At 44.1% G+C, this 13,170-nt stretch overlaps 1 protein-coding gene across 3 annotated transcripts in view; it reads right to left on the reverse strand.

Annotated features, from left to right (window-relative positions):
- Nucleotides 1-13,170, reverse strand: part of DRC1 (dynein regulatory complex subunit 1) — an 81,101-nt gene that overhangs the window by 13,023 nt on the left and 54,908 nt on the right. For 2 of the 3 annotated variants that reach the window (XM_089686095.1, XM_089686096.1), the window contains exons 14-16: nucleotides 9,403-9,486; nucleotides 6,574-6,683; nucleotides 2,552-2,698 (exon numbers count right to left, since the gene is read on the reverse strand). In XM_089686095.1, the coding sequence (XP_089542221.1) occupies nucleotides 2,552-2,698; nucleotides 6,574-6,683; nucleotides 9,403-9,486 (341 nt within the window). The remainder of the gene's footprint in view (nucleotides 1-2,551; nucleotides 2,699-6,573; nucleotides 6,684-9,402; nucleotides 9,487-13,170) is intronic. The other variant, XM_089686097.1, reaches the window with a different exon arrangement.

Raw genomic sequence — 13,170 nt, forward strand, 5'->3', positions numbered from 1 at the left:
AGGTATATTCTACGTATCCAAAAAAGAATCCAGGACTTTTTTAAATTAAATCCACTGAGCTGGCCAGAATCAATTTGGGGAGTCTATTCCACAGCCACAGCTCTTACTGTGAAGAAACCTTTCCGTATTTGTAGATTACATTTCTTTTCCTCCAGATGTAAAGAGTGCCCCCTTGTCCTCTGTGATGACCTCAGGGTGAATAACTCTACACCGAGTTCACTATATGAACCACTGATGTATTTATACATGGAGATCATATCCCCCCTTAATCTCCTCTTCTCAAGAGAGAATAAATTCAGTTCCTCTAATCTTTCCTCATAGCTGAGCTCCTCCATGCCTCTTATCAGTTTGGTTGCCCTTCTCTGTACTTTCTCCAGTTCCCCAATGTTCTTTTTGTGAATTGGTGCCCAAAACTGAACTGCATATTCCAGATGAGGTTTTACTAATGATTTGTACCGGGGTAATATGATATCTCTCTCTCTCTGGAGTCTATACCTCTTTTAATACAAGAGAGGATTTTGCTCGCTTTAGACACCGCAGCTTGGCATTGCATGCCATTATTAAGCCTGTGATCTACCAGAACCCCCAGATCCTTCTCCATCATTGATTCCCCCAGTTGTATCCCCCTAGTATGTATAATGCATGCATATTCTTTATTATTATTATTTATTATTTCAGGTACTTATATAGCGCCGTCTATTTACGCAGCGCTTTACACATATATATATTGTACATTCACATCAGTCCCTAACCCTCAAAGGGGAGTACAATCTAAGGTCCCTAACTCACATTCATACATACACATACTAGGGCCAATTTAGACAGGAGCCAATTAACCTACCAGCATGTCTTTGGAGTGTGGGAGGAAACCGGAGTACCCGGAGGAAACCCACGCAGGCACAGGGAGAACATGCAAACTCCAGGCAGGTGGTGCCTTGGCTGGGATTCAAACCAACGACCCTAGTGCTGCCTGGCGGAAGTGCTAACCATTTAGCCACTGTGCTGCCCTCAAGTGCAGAACCTTACATTTATCAACATTAGACCTCGTTTGCCACATAGATGCACAATTACACAGAGCATTGAGGTTGGCTTGTAAATTGGAGACATCCTGTAAAGACGTTATTCCACTGCACAGCTTGGTGTCATCTGCAAAGACTGAAATGGGATTTTTTAATCCCAGACCCTATATTGTTTATAAATATATTAAAAAGTAAGGGTCCCAACACTGAACCTTGGGGTACACCACTGACACCCCTAGACCATTCAGAGTATGAATCATTAACCACTACTCTCTGAATACGATCTTTTAGCCAGTTTTCTATCCATTTACATACAGATTTTTCCAAGCCTGTAGACTTTACCTTACACATTAGCAGTGTGTGGGGAACTGTGTCAACGCTTTTGGAAAATCCAAGTAAACCACGTCCACCACCACCCCTCTGTCCAAGTATACCACGTCCACCGCCACCCCTCTGTCCAAGTATACCACGTTCACCGCCACCCCTCTGTCCAAGTATACCACATCCACCGCCACCCCTCTGTCCAAGTATACCACATCCACCGCCACCCCTCTGTCCAAGTATACCACGTCCACCGCCACCCCTCTGTCCAAGTATACCACGTCCACCGCCACCCCTCTGTCCAAGTATACCCGGTCCATCGCCACCCGTCTGTCCAAGGTTTTGCTCACCTCCTCATAAAAAGAAATCAGATTTGTTTGACAACTTCTGTCTTTCATGAATCCATGCTGTCTGTTGCTTAAAGTATTTTTTTCCAGCAAGAACTCATCTATGTGGTCTTTTATTAAACTCTCCAGTATCTTCCCAACTATAGAAGATAAACTAACATGTCTATAATTACCTGCTAAAGATTTTGACCCCTTTTTAAATATTGGCCCGACATTGGCCTTACGCCAATCCAGTGGTACTAATCCAGTCATTAAAGAGTCCCTAAAAATTAGAAACAATGGCTTTGAAATGACAGAGCTCAATTCTTCAAGGACCCGTGGGTGTATGCCATCCGGTCCAGGTGCTTTATTCACCTTTATACTGTCTAAATATTTTTGGATCATATCAATTGTGAGCCAATGTGGATCATCTGGAGCTGTCAATACCATGCCCATTATGGACAAGAGCTCCCCCATGCTCCTTTGTATACACAGAGCTGAAGAAGGGATTAAATAAAATTTGCCTTCTCTTTGTCCCCAGTCACCCCCTCTAGATTATTTTTGTAAAGGGCCTACATGCTTGGACCGGACCTTTTTACTATTAATATATTTGAATACTTTTTTGGGGTTTGTCCTGCTATCTTTTGCAATCTGTTGTTTGATGGATTCTACTCTAAAGTATTTAAGATCTACTAAAAACTGAAATAATAAATGTGGGTGGACTGACAATTAAATTTTTTGCCAGTCAGTACAACGAAAGATAAAAAATGAAAATAAATGCTTGCCTTCTTAAATAAATCTGGTAACATGAAACATTAGCAGTACCAACTGATGCAAATTCAGTGACAGGACTGCAGCTTATCAGTTACTAGTCACCATACTTACTGGTATTTCTCCATGGCGGTCTCCAGGGCATCCCACACTTTGAGTCGGGGCTCAGAGATGACCTGTGCAACCGCCTCCCAGTAGGCAGCATCCTCACTGCTGTCTCTGTCTTCTGACCTGTCAGGTCTCATATGGGAGAGCTTTTCTCTGCAATTTTAATTTAATACTTTTAGTTAATTCACAGATTTATAAAGCTCCATATTACTTTACACACAGCATTGCAATTACTGTTCTGCCTCCAACAGAGAAATTCAGCCTGCAATGTTAAACTTTGCCACTAGATGGAGCCCGGAATATATGTACTGTTTCGCACAAACTCGAATCTATTTGGTTAATGAAAGCTCCCATCATCCTTCATTCTGGGAAAAAGAAACAGATGCATGCTAGGAGCTCAGACTTCATTTTAAGAACTGAGAGAAAGGAACCAGCCATGATTTTCTGCAGCACGTGTTGTGGACTGAACTTACATCCCCTACAGGCAGTATCGCTGGTGAGCATGGACCTACTGCCATCTGCAATTTCATCTTTTCGTTGTGTTTGTATATTTTATATAAGGATTATATATACTTCTTATCTGTTTTTCCTAATATATTCACTGACCCTATTTTGTTCATAAAGCTTCAAGATTACATTCAGTCTGGCTTATTGCAGAATATCAGGGGTTAGCTGCATGGCAAGTTACACACCGGGAAATGTGTAGCGACAAAACAATTACAATTATGCATTTATACATTTCTATAGCTGCAGTTTGTAAACTCTTCTGGTCTAGAGGCTGATATAAACAATTCTGTGTGCAGTTTTATGCATTCTAATGTCCCTCCACAGTCACACACTATTATTATACATATCTATATATATATATATATATCTATAGCTCTGACATATGCCGCAGTGTTGTACAGAGAACACCAAGCCAGTTACATCAGTCTCTGCACCAGAGAATCTTACACTCTAAAGTCCTTATAACAATCACCTTCACATTATTGTTAGTATGCAGTTAGGCTAAGTTCACATCTATGCAGACTGTGGCTTATGCATTTTTCGGGTGCATTTTGCATTTATTCACACCCGTTTATTTTTTTAATGCATTTTACGCTTCGCGTGACTTTGTTGTGTGGCTTGATGTTAACCATTTCCCGTCTGCTCTATAGCAGAAGTACTGCTACAGAATGGCATGGGTGTGCAAAATCACGTATATATACGTGATTTTGGAGTTCCGGGTAGGGGATGCGCACACGCCCTACCCACCATTCATGGCCTCAGCTGTCAATCACCAGGTCCCGGCCAGTGATTACTCACAGACGGGGGGGGGGGGGGGGGGGGGGGGGGCAGAACTGTTTGTAAACATTACAGTTCTCTCCCCTGTCAGCTCCTAAACACTGCTTTGCAGTGTGCTTACAGTGAAGCACTAACACAGGACACAATGTAAAACGGCACACAGCACACAGTTAACCCTTTGATCGCCCCACATTTTAACCTCCTTAGCGGTATTCCCGAGTGTAGCTCGGGGTAACATTTCAGTACCAAGAGCGGTAACCCCGAGCTATACTCGGGAATACCATGCGGCACCGCTCCGGCATTTGTTCTTCACTTACCTTACCCTGCGCTCCCGCGATGTGTCCCCTGCAGCATCCCCGGCCATCTCCTCCGGCCGATGCCGGCATCCGGCTTCTGTATCCTGTCCCTGTGACGTCGGGACGTACGGGCGCCGCCGCCGGCGGCGGGAAATTTAAAAATTTTAAAAAATGTCATTTTTTTTTTTTTTACATTTTACATAGTAAAACATTGCTGTCTCAACCAATTTCACATACATTTTGTCCCGAGTGCTTTGTCCGGCGCCCTGCCTGCATTTTGTCTGTTCTTTCTGCCTGGAAACTGAGAAACGTCCATGCATCCAAAAAGTGTCCCTTTAGGTCAAAAGCGGTTTAGATCAGCTAGAGAACAGCGATAGTAAATCAGAACCACTTGCAGAATTGAGTGATAATGATTCGTGGGGAAATACGTCATCAGACACTGAAAACGATTTTGCGACTGAGCTCAGCAATGTGTGAACTTGGCGCTATATTTCAAATTTCAGTGTTTTTGGTTTGATTATATTATTGAATTAAATGTATTATTATATTATTTTTTATGAGTATTTATTAAATTATAATTTATGATTTCAGGTTTCAAATTTTATCCTACCCGGGATGTTTACTAGACTTTTGTTCGAACAGATTTCAGTGAGTTATTCCTAAAAATTACAGCCTACAATAAAAAAACTACATATTTCCATGCAAAATAATGGTACCGCTTTTAGCACCAAAAATCGGAAAGAATCATACCGCCAAGGAGGTTAATCCCTTCGTTCCCAATGCCATTAGTACAGTGTCAGTGCTTTTTATTAGCACTGATCACTGTATTGCTGTCACTGGGGATGTCAGTAACACCAAGTTAGTTCCCCCCCAGTGTCAGAAAAGTCGCTGATCGCGGCCATTACTAGTAAAAATAAAAAAAAAATCCCAGTATATAATATACCGCCATTTGTAAATACTATAACTGTCACATAAACCAATTAATTTACATGTATTGAGATTTCTTTTTAGCAAAGACATTTTGCAGAACACATTTTGGCCTAAATTTATGACGAAATTTGATATTTAAAATTTTCTTACTGGACATGTTTATTAGCAAAAAGTCAAATATATTGTTTTTTTTCTCAAAATTGTCGGTCTTTTTTTTATAGCAAAAAAATTTAAAAACGCACAGGCGATCAAATACCACTGAAAGAAAGCTCTAATTGTGGGGAAAAAAAAAGGACATAAATTTAATTTGGGTGCAGCGTTACATGACCGCACAATTGTCACTTAAAGTAACGCAACACCGTAATGCAAAACAATGGCCTGGTCAGGAAGGGGGGTTAGTCCTCTGGAGGGCAAGTGGTTAAAGTGGAAAAAAAAACTAAATTCATTTTATACCTTAATGCATTGCTTGCATTAAAGTAAAAAACGTTTTTAAGTTCCCTGTGTGACAGGGAAGAGAGGGGAGAAGAGATCAGCACTGTGCACAGCTGCATCTCTTCTCCCCTCACTTCCTCTTTACACAGGCCATTGGCTCTTGCAACTCGGCAGGTCAGGAAAGGGGGGGGGGGTGATCTGCACCTCCCCCCCTCCTGAACCATACCCAAGCCACACACCCTTACCTGGGGGGGGGGTGCTTTGGGCTCCCCCCATCCCCAAAGCACCTTGTTCCCATGAGAACAAAGGCCTCTTCCTCACAACCCTGGATTTTGGTTGTGGGGGTCTGGGGGGTGGTAACTTATTGGAAATCTGGAAGCCCCCTTCAACAAGGGGTCCCCCAGGTTCCAGTGTGCCCTTCATATGTGAATAAGTAGGAGTACATAATACCCCTACTCATTCACCAAAAAAAAAGTGAATAAAAACACAACAGTTTTTGACAAAAAAAAAAATTGTCCCCCAAAAGTAGATCCAATGTCAATTATGATGAATGCCGCCACTGACCCACCCAAAGGGAAAAAAAAAAGAAGAACTCCGTACCCGATGAAGGCTCCTGCCATCTGACAGCTCTTAAATAAGCCAAGGGGCTGAGCCACCCCAACATGCCCTGGTCGATGATGTCCCAAGGGGGCAGGGTCATCCAGTGACATCAAAGGGGTTGTTTGTGGGGAAGACATGGGGACACGGTGCTTTGGAGGGGGACACCCCCTACCCCAAAGTACCTCCCATGTTGTAGACAAGTGGCCTGGTATGCTTCACTAGTCCCCCCCTTTATCTAACCTGCCGAGCTATGGCCCAGCTCTCCCCATATTTAACTGTAGAGCGGGCGCACCATGTATATACCCTGTCAAAATGTTTACTTTAAAAAAAAAAAAAAAAAAAGTTTTATAAAAAACAAAAAGTAAAACAAAAAAAAACAGTTAATGGACGTAAAAACATTATTGCTTTCCTTTTCCAATACATCATTTGTGGAATGATTTAATCTGGGAAACGCTACGGTTTGACAAACGTATAATTCAACCGAACCTAGGATGGTGGAACTCCATGGTGAAGTCCTTCAGGGCTCGAAGGACATCATTGGGATGCATGAGATCACTGGGGGTAGAAGTAGGAGGATGTTGCACACCAGCCTCTTCCTGAAAAAAGAGGAGTCAGGAACTGAAGGCATCAGAGAAAACAAAGATTCACCTTATCTACAGTGCTTGCATAGAAACTAAGACAATTCTAACAACAAGAATGTGTTCATATACGCAGTCCCAAGTACACACACAATTTAATTGTATTCCATTAGTAGTCAGAGTTTACATCATAGCTTTTATAGAACAAATAATGTCATTCCCTTTACCCCAGAAGGCCTTCAATTGAACAATCTAAAGTCCCTATCATACACGTGCCCTTGAGATTGCCAATTACTTCAAAAACAAGATTGACACAATTCGCAAGGACATTGCCGCAACTCACACGCCTTCTCAACCGTCCCCTCTCACACAGCTACCCCCTCATCCCTCCTCCCCCTCGACATAACCCGCAGGGACTTCGTCGCTGCTCAAACTCCCTCCAACCCCCTTCCCCCTAACTCAGGTACCCCCTCATCACCCCTCTTCCACGGCCCCACCACTGCTCTGACCTCCTCTTCCACCCCACCCTACATTCCTCATACTGAAGCTCCCCCAACACTCCGCACCTTTGACCTTACTACCATCAAGGAAGTCTCCAAGATCCTCTCTGATGCCCGCCTCACCACCTGCCCCCTCGATCCTATCCCCTCACAACTCCTACGACCTCCCTCCCCCTCCATCCTATGCTCCCTCACCCACATCTTCAATCTCTCCCTCTCCTCCGGCACTTTCCCCTCCCCTCTGAAACATGCACACATCACCCCCATACTTAAAAAGCCCTCCCTGGACCCCAATGACCCGAACAACCTCAGACCCATCTCCCTGCTCCCATTTACATCTAAACTCCTCGAGCGCTTAGTCTACACCCGCCTATGCTTTCACCTCAACGACAACAACCTCCTCGATCCCCTACAGTCCGGCTTCCGTCCCCTACACTGCACCGAAACTGCCTTAGTCAAACTCTCCAACGACCTGCTAACCACCAAAGCTAATGGCCACTATTCAGTGCTCCTACTCCTTGACCTCTCTGCGGCCTTCGACACAGTCGACCACCCCCTCCTCCTCAAAATACTACACTCCCTCGGCCTCAGAGATTCTGCTCTCTCCTGGCTCTCATCCTACCTGTCACAATGCTCTTTCAGCATTACCTATAATGCTACCACCTCCCTCTCACTCCCCCTCTCTGTTGGGGTCCCTCAAGGCTCTGTCCTCGGGCCCCTTCTCTTCTCCATCTACACATCCTCCCTTGGCCAATTCATACACTCTCACGGCTTCAACTACCACCTCTATGCCGACGACACACAAATCTATCTCTCAACCCCCCACCTCACCCCCTCGGTCTCCGCCCGAATCACACACCTGCTGAGCGACATATCAGACTGGATGTCGCTCCACTTCCTTAAACTGAACCTCTCCAAAACAGAGTTTCTTGTCTTCCCCCCAGCCCGGACACCACCCCCCATTGACTTCTCGATCACATCCAACAACGCTACCATCAAACCCGCCCCGCAGGCCAGAGTACTTGGTGTCATTCTGGACTCCAACCTATTCTTCCAGCCCCAAGTCCAATCTTTAACAAACTCATGCAGACTCCACCTCCGCAACATCGCCAAAATCCACACGTTCCTAACTCCAGAAACCACTAAACAGCTCATCCACTCCCTCATCATATCACGACTCGACTACTGCAACTCCCTCCTCACTGGCCTGCCTCGCCGCTGGCTATCCCCGCTTCAGTCCATCCTGAATACGGCTGCCAGACTCATTCACCTTTGCAACCGCTCCATCTCCGCCACCCCCCTCTGCCAATCCCTCCACTGGCTTCTGATTGCGCAACGGATCAAATTCAAAATCCTAACGCTGACGTACAAAGCTTACCACCATACTGCCCCGAACTACATCACTGACCTAATATCCAAGTACCGCCCAGCACGCACACTCCGCTCCTCACATGACCTCCTTCTCTCTAGTTCCCTGGTCTCCTCCTCCCATGCCCGCCTCCAGGACTTCTCCAAGGTGTCACCCATCCTCTGGAACTCCCTGCCCCAACCCATCAGATTATCACCTACTCTCCTCTCCTTTAGGCGCACCCTGAAAACCCATCTCTTCAGGGAAGCCTACCCCACCCCCTGCTAACTTGCCGACCTCCTCCACTCTTCCTACCACTCCATCCCCCACAGCTATCTCCTCCTGTGCCACCATCCCCTCCCTCCTAGATTGTAAGCTCCAAAGAGCAGGGCCCTCAATCCCCTCATGTTTTGCATTGTATTGGTATTGTTCTGTCACATGTTCTGTCCCCCTCTGTAATGTACAGCGCTGAGCGAACTATTGGCGCTTTATAAATACTGTATAATAATAATAATAATACACGTGAACCAATTTTCTGTCAATTAATCTTTTGGTATGTTTTGGGTGGAAACTGATGCACCTGAAGGAAATCCATACAATATAGAGGGGGAGATTTACTAGAACTAGAGCACTCAGAATCTGATGCACTGTGCATGGTAGCCAATCAACTTCTAACTTCTGCTTGTTCAATGGAGCTTTGACAATAAAACCTGGAAGCTGATTGGTTTAAATGCACAGCTGCACCAGATTTTGCACTCTCCAGTTTTAGTAAATTTCCCCCAGAGTCTTCATGTAGCCAACGCTTAAACAATATCGGAGGGAAAGGATATATATATGTGACTGAATTTCTATAAATTCCAGTGCTTGGGATAAAAGAGGTAAGTTTTACCTGCAGAAACTCATCATGTTGTCTGTACTTCAAGAAAAAGTCCACCAGTTTGTACACATCGTCCTCTACCTCTATCCGGAGGGCCTAGAAAAAAACAAATATATCACAAGTCATCTAAGGCAGGGCTTGAAATTTCCACTCGCTGCTCACCAATGGCGAGTGGAAATGATGGTGGGGACGAGTGTGTCCCCCAGGGCCATCTTGCTGAGCAGGCTTGGAGCTCAGGCCGGATCTGTCATTGGCACTGGGAGCCGTCAGACTGCTCAATAGCTGAGCGCAGTGAAAGCAAAGGAAGGAGTGTGTGCTGTGCTCTCTGCCTCCCCCTAGAGTGCAGTACCCGGCTCTGTGAGTGAACAATGAAGTACTGCAACTTTTTATGGGGGGGGGTGTGTGTATGTGTACATGTGTGTGTGTCTGCATGTACATGTGTCTGTGTGCACGTACATGTGTGTATCCATACGTGTCTGCATGTATGTACATGTATGTGTACATGTGTCTGTGTGTGTGCATATACATGTGTGTGTGTGTGTGTGTGTGTGTGTGTATGTACGTACAAGTGTGTGTATGTATGTACGTACAAGTGTCTGTGTATGTATGTACATGTGTCTGTACGTGTGTATTTCTGTGTACATGTATCTGTGTGTATGCGTGTCTGTACGTGCCTGTGTGTGTATACATGTGTCTGTATGTGTGTGTGTACATGTGTCTCTGTGTGTGTGTGTGTGTGTGTGTGTGTACGTTTCTGTGTGTGTGTATGTACATGTCTCTGTGTGTGTTTTTTGGTGGCGAGTAACTCTTAAGGCCTGGCTAGTAGGTCAGGACTTGAAATTTTAAGCCCTGATCTGAGGTACTTACAACTGAAGATAGTTATGTGTCATCTGTTCCAGTGCAAATTTATAAAAATGAGGGGGTTATACTTAATTGAGGACAGTGGTTGAAGTCATGCTAGTCACCTGTGTATTATTTAGAACTGCACACTGCTCCTTCCGGCTTTTTGACTCTCATCAGTGCAAGGTATGAAAAACAAGTATCTTTGACTTGGGGCTGAAAAGGGAAACAACTGGAACTGATAGTAAGCTTATGGTAAGGTCGGCCAGAAGGAACCAAAAATCTTCAGTACTTAAAGTACAGTAATAACACATCACTTGCAACATGTACACACTGTTTGTTTATTATAAAATATAATATACTTTGCTGAAGGGATTTTTGGCCTACTTACTATATCATGTGACAAAATCATCTCACCCAGATGAGGGTGACAGGTGACAGGCATAGAGACTGCAAATATGCTACTGGAGATTGTAAGAGACTGCAAACATGCTACAGGAGATTGTAAGAGACTGCAAACGTGCTACAGGAGATTGCAAGAGACTGCAAACGTGCTACAGGAGATTGCAAGAGACTGCAAACGTGCTACAGGAGATTGCAAGAGACTGCAAACGTGCTACAGGAGATTGCAAGAGACTGCAAACGTGCTACAGGAGATTGCAAGAGACTGCAAACGTGCTACAGGAGATTGCAAGAGACTGCAAACGTGCTACAGGAGATTGCAAGAGACTGCAAATGTGCAACAGGAGATTGTAAGAGACTGCAAATGTGCTAAAGGAGATGGTCAAAGGCTACAGGCAAAGAGATTGCACACATGCTACATGAGATTGATTGTAAGAGACTGCAAATGTGCTACAGGAGATTGTCAAATGCTACAGACATAGAGACTGCAAACATGCTACAGGAGATTGACTGTAAGAGACTGCAAATGTGCTACAGGAGATGGTCAAATGCTACAGACATAGAGACTGCAAACATGCTACAGGAGATTGACTGTAAGAGACTGCAAATGTGCTACAGGAGATGGTCAAAGGCTACAGACATAGAGATTGCAAACATGCTACAGGAGATTGACTGTAAGAGACTGCAAATGTGCTACAGGAGATGGTCAAAGGCTACAGGCATACAGACTACAAACATGCTACATGAGATTGATTGTAAGAGACTGCAAACATGCTACATGAGATTGATTGTAAGAGACTGCAAACATGCTACATGAGATTGATTGTAAGAGACTGCAAATGTGCTACAGGAGATGGTCAAAGGCTACAGGCATACAGACTACAAACATGCTACATGAGATTGATTGTAAGAGACTGCAAATGTGCTAAGAGTTGTGGGAGACAGGGGATATACTTCAGGAGACAGTTATAAACTGGAGATATGTTACATGAGACTGCTAGATGTCACTGCTATTACAACCCTTTCACATCTGTACTCCTAACAGCCCTCTTAAAATATAAAAAAAATTGGAAGAAAACAAAAGTGATGCACAGCACCGAAAGCAGTACGGTAGTGTCAACACAGTAGGATGCTGCTCTCAGGCCTCACCATGGGCACCAGGGGTTTAAAAAAATGCTGAAAAAATGGTAAGTATTAGTATGCCCTGTACCTTTCTTACATGTTTATTAAACCTTAGTCTGCTATTCTCATTTCTCTTCAATAACTATCTGGCACATCTAATAAAGTAGAAAGTAATGTTCTGGCTTTTGCAGACTTATACAATGAAGAAGGAATATTAAAACAGAGAGTACATATTTCAGAGAGATCCCAAAATATATACAGAGGAATAGAACCCTCAGGTAAGGTTTCTTCAACTGTCTGTCCCTGCTGTGGAGATTGGCCCTCAATTCTTTTCCTAATCCTTCTCTGCTCTGTCCATCAATGAAAAATATGTACTTTGTATTTTCCACCACTAGATGTCATGGGTGAATATGTTCTACACGGTTTAAATGACAAGTGAATATATACTGTGTATATTACATTCACTGGCCACTTTATTAGGTACATCTATTCAATTGCTTGGTAACAAAAATTGCTAATCAGCCAATCACATGGCAGCAACTGAATGCATTTAGGCATCTAGACGTGGTGAAGACGACTTGCTGAAGTTCAAACTGAACATCAGAATGGGGAAGAAAGGGGATTTAAGTGACTTTGAACGTGGCATGGTTGTTGGTGCCAGACGGGCTGGTCTGAGTATTTCAAAAACTGCTGATCTACTGGGATTTTCACAAACAACCATCTCTAGGGTTTACAGAGAATGGCCCGAAAAAGAGAAAATATCCAGTGAGTGGCAGTTGTGTGGACAAAAATGCCATGTTGATGTCAGAGAGTTCAAAGGAGAATGGGCAGACTGGTTCGAGATGATAGAAAGGCAACAGTAACTCAAATAACCACTCGTTACAACCAAGGTATGCAGAATACCATCTCTGAATGCACAACACATTAATCCTTGAAGCAGATGGGCTTCAGCAGCAGAAGACCACACCGGGTGCCACTCCTGTCAGCTAAGAACAGGAAATGGAGGCTACAATTCGCACAGGCTCACAAAAAGTGGACAACAGAAGTTGTCTCGATTTCAGCTGTGACATTCAGATGGTATTTGTCATAAACAACATGAAAGTATGGATCCTATCCTGCCTTGTAGCAACGGTTCAGGTTGGTGGTAGTGGTGTAATGGTGTGGGGGATTTTTTTCTTGAAACACTTTTGGCCCCTTAGTACCAACTGAGCATCATTTAAATGCCACGGCCTACTTGAGTATTGTTGCTTACCATGTTCATCCCTTTATGACTACAGTGTACCCATCTTCTGGTGGCTACTTCCAGGATAATGCGCCATGTCACAGAGCTCAAATCATCTCAAAATGGATTCTTGAACATGACAATGCGTTCACTGTAGTCCAATGGCCTCCACAGTCACCAGATCCAAATCCAAT

This window comes from Staurois parvus, unplaced genomic scaffold (assembly GCF_062004578.1).
Source record: "Staurois parvus isolate SC_StPar_1 unplaced genomic scaffold, SC_StPar_1.0 ptg000390l, whole genome shotgun sequence".
In the NCBI taxonomy this organism is placed as follows: Eukaryota; Metazoa; Chordata; class Amphibia; order Anura; family Ranidae; genus Staurois; species Staurois parvus.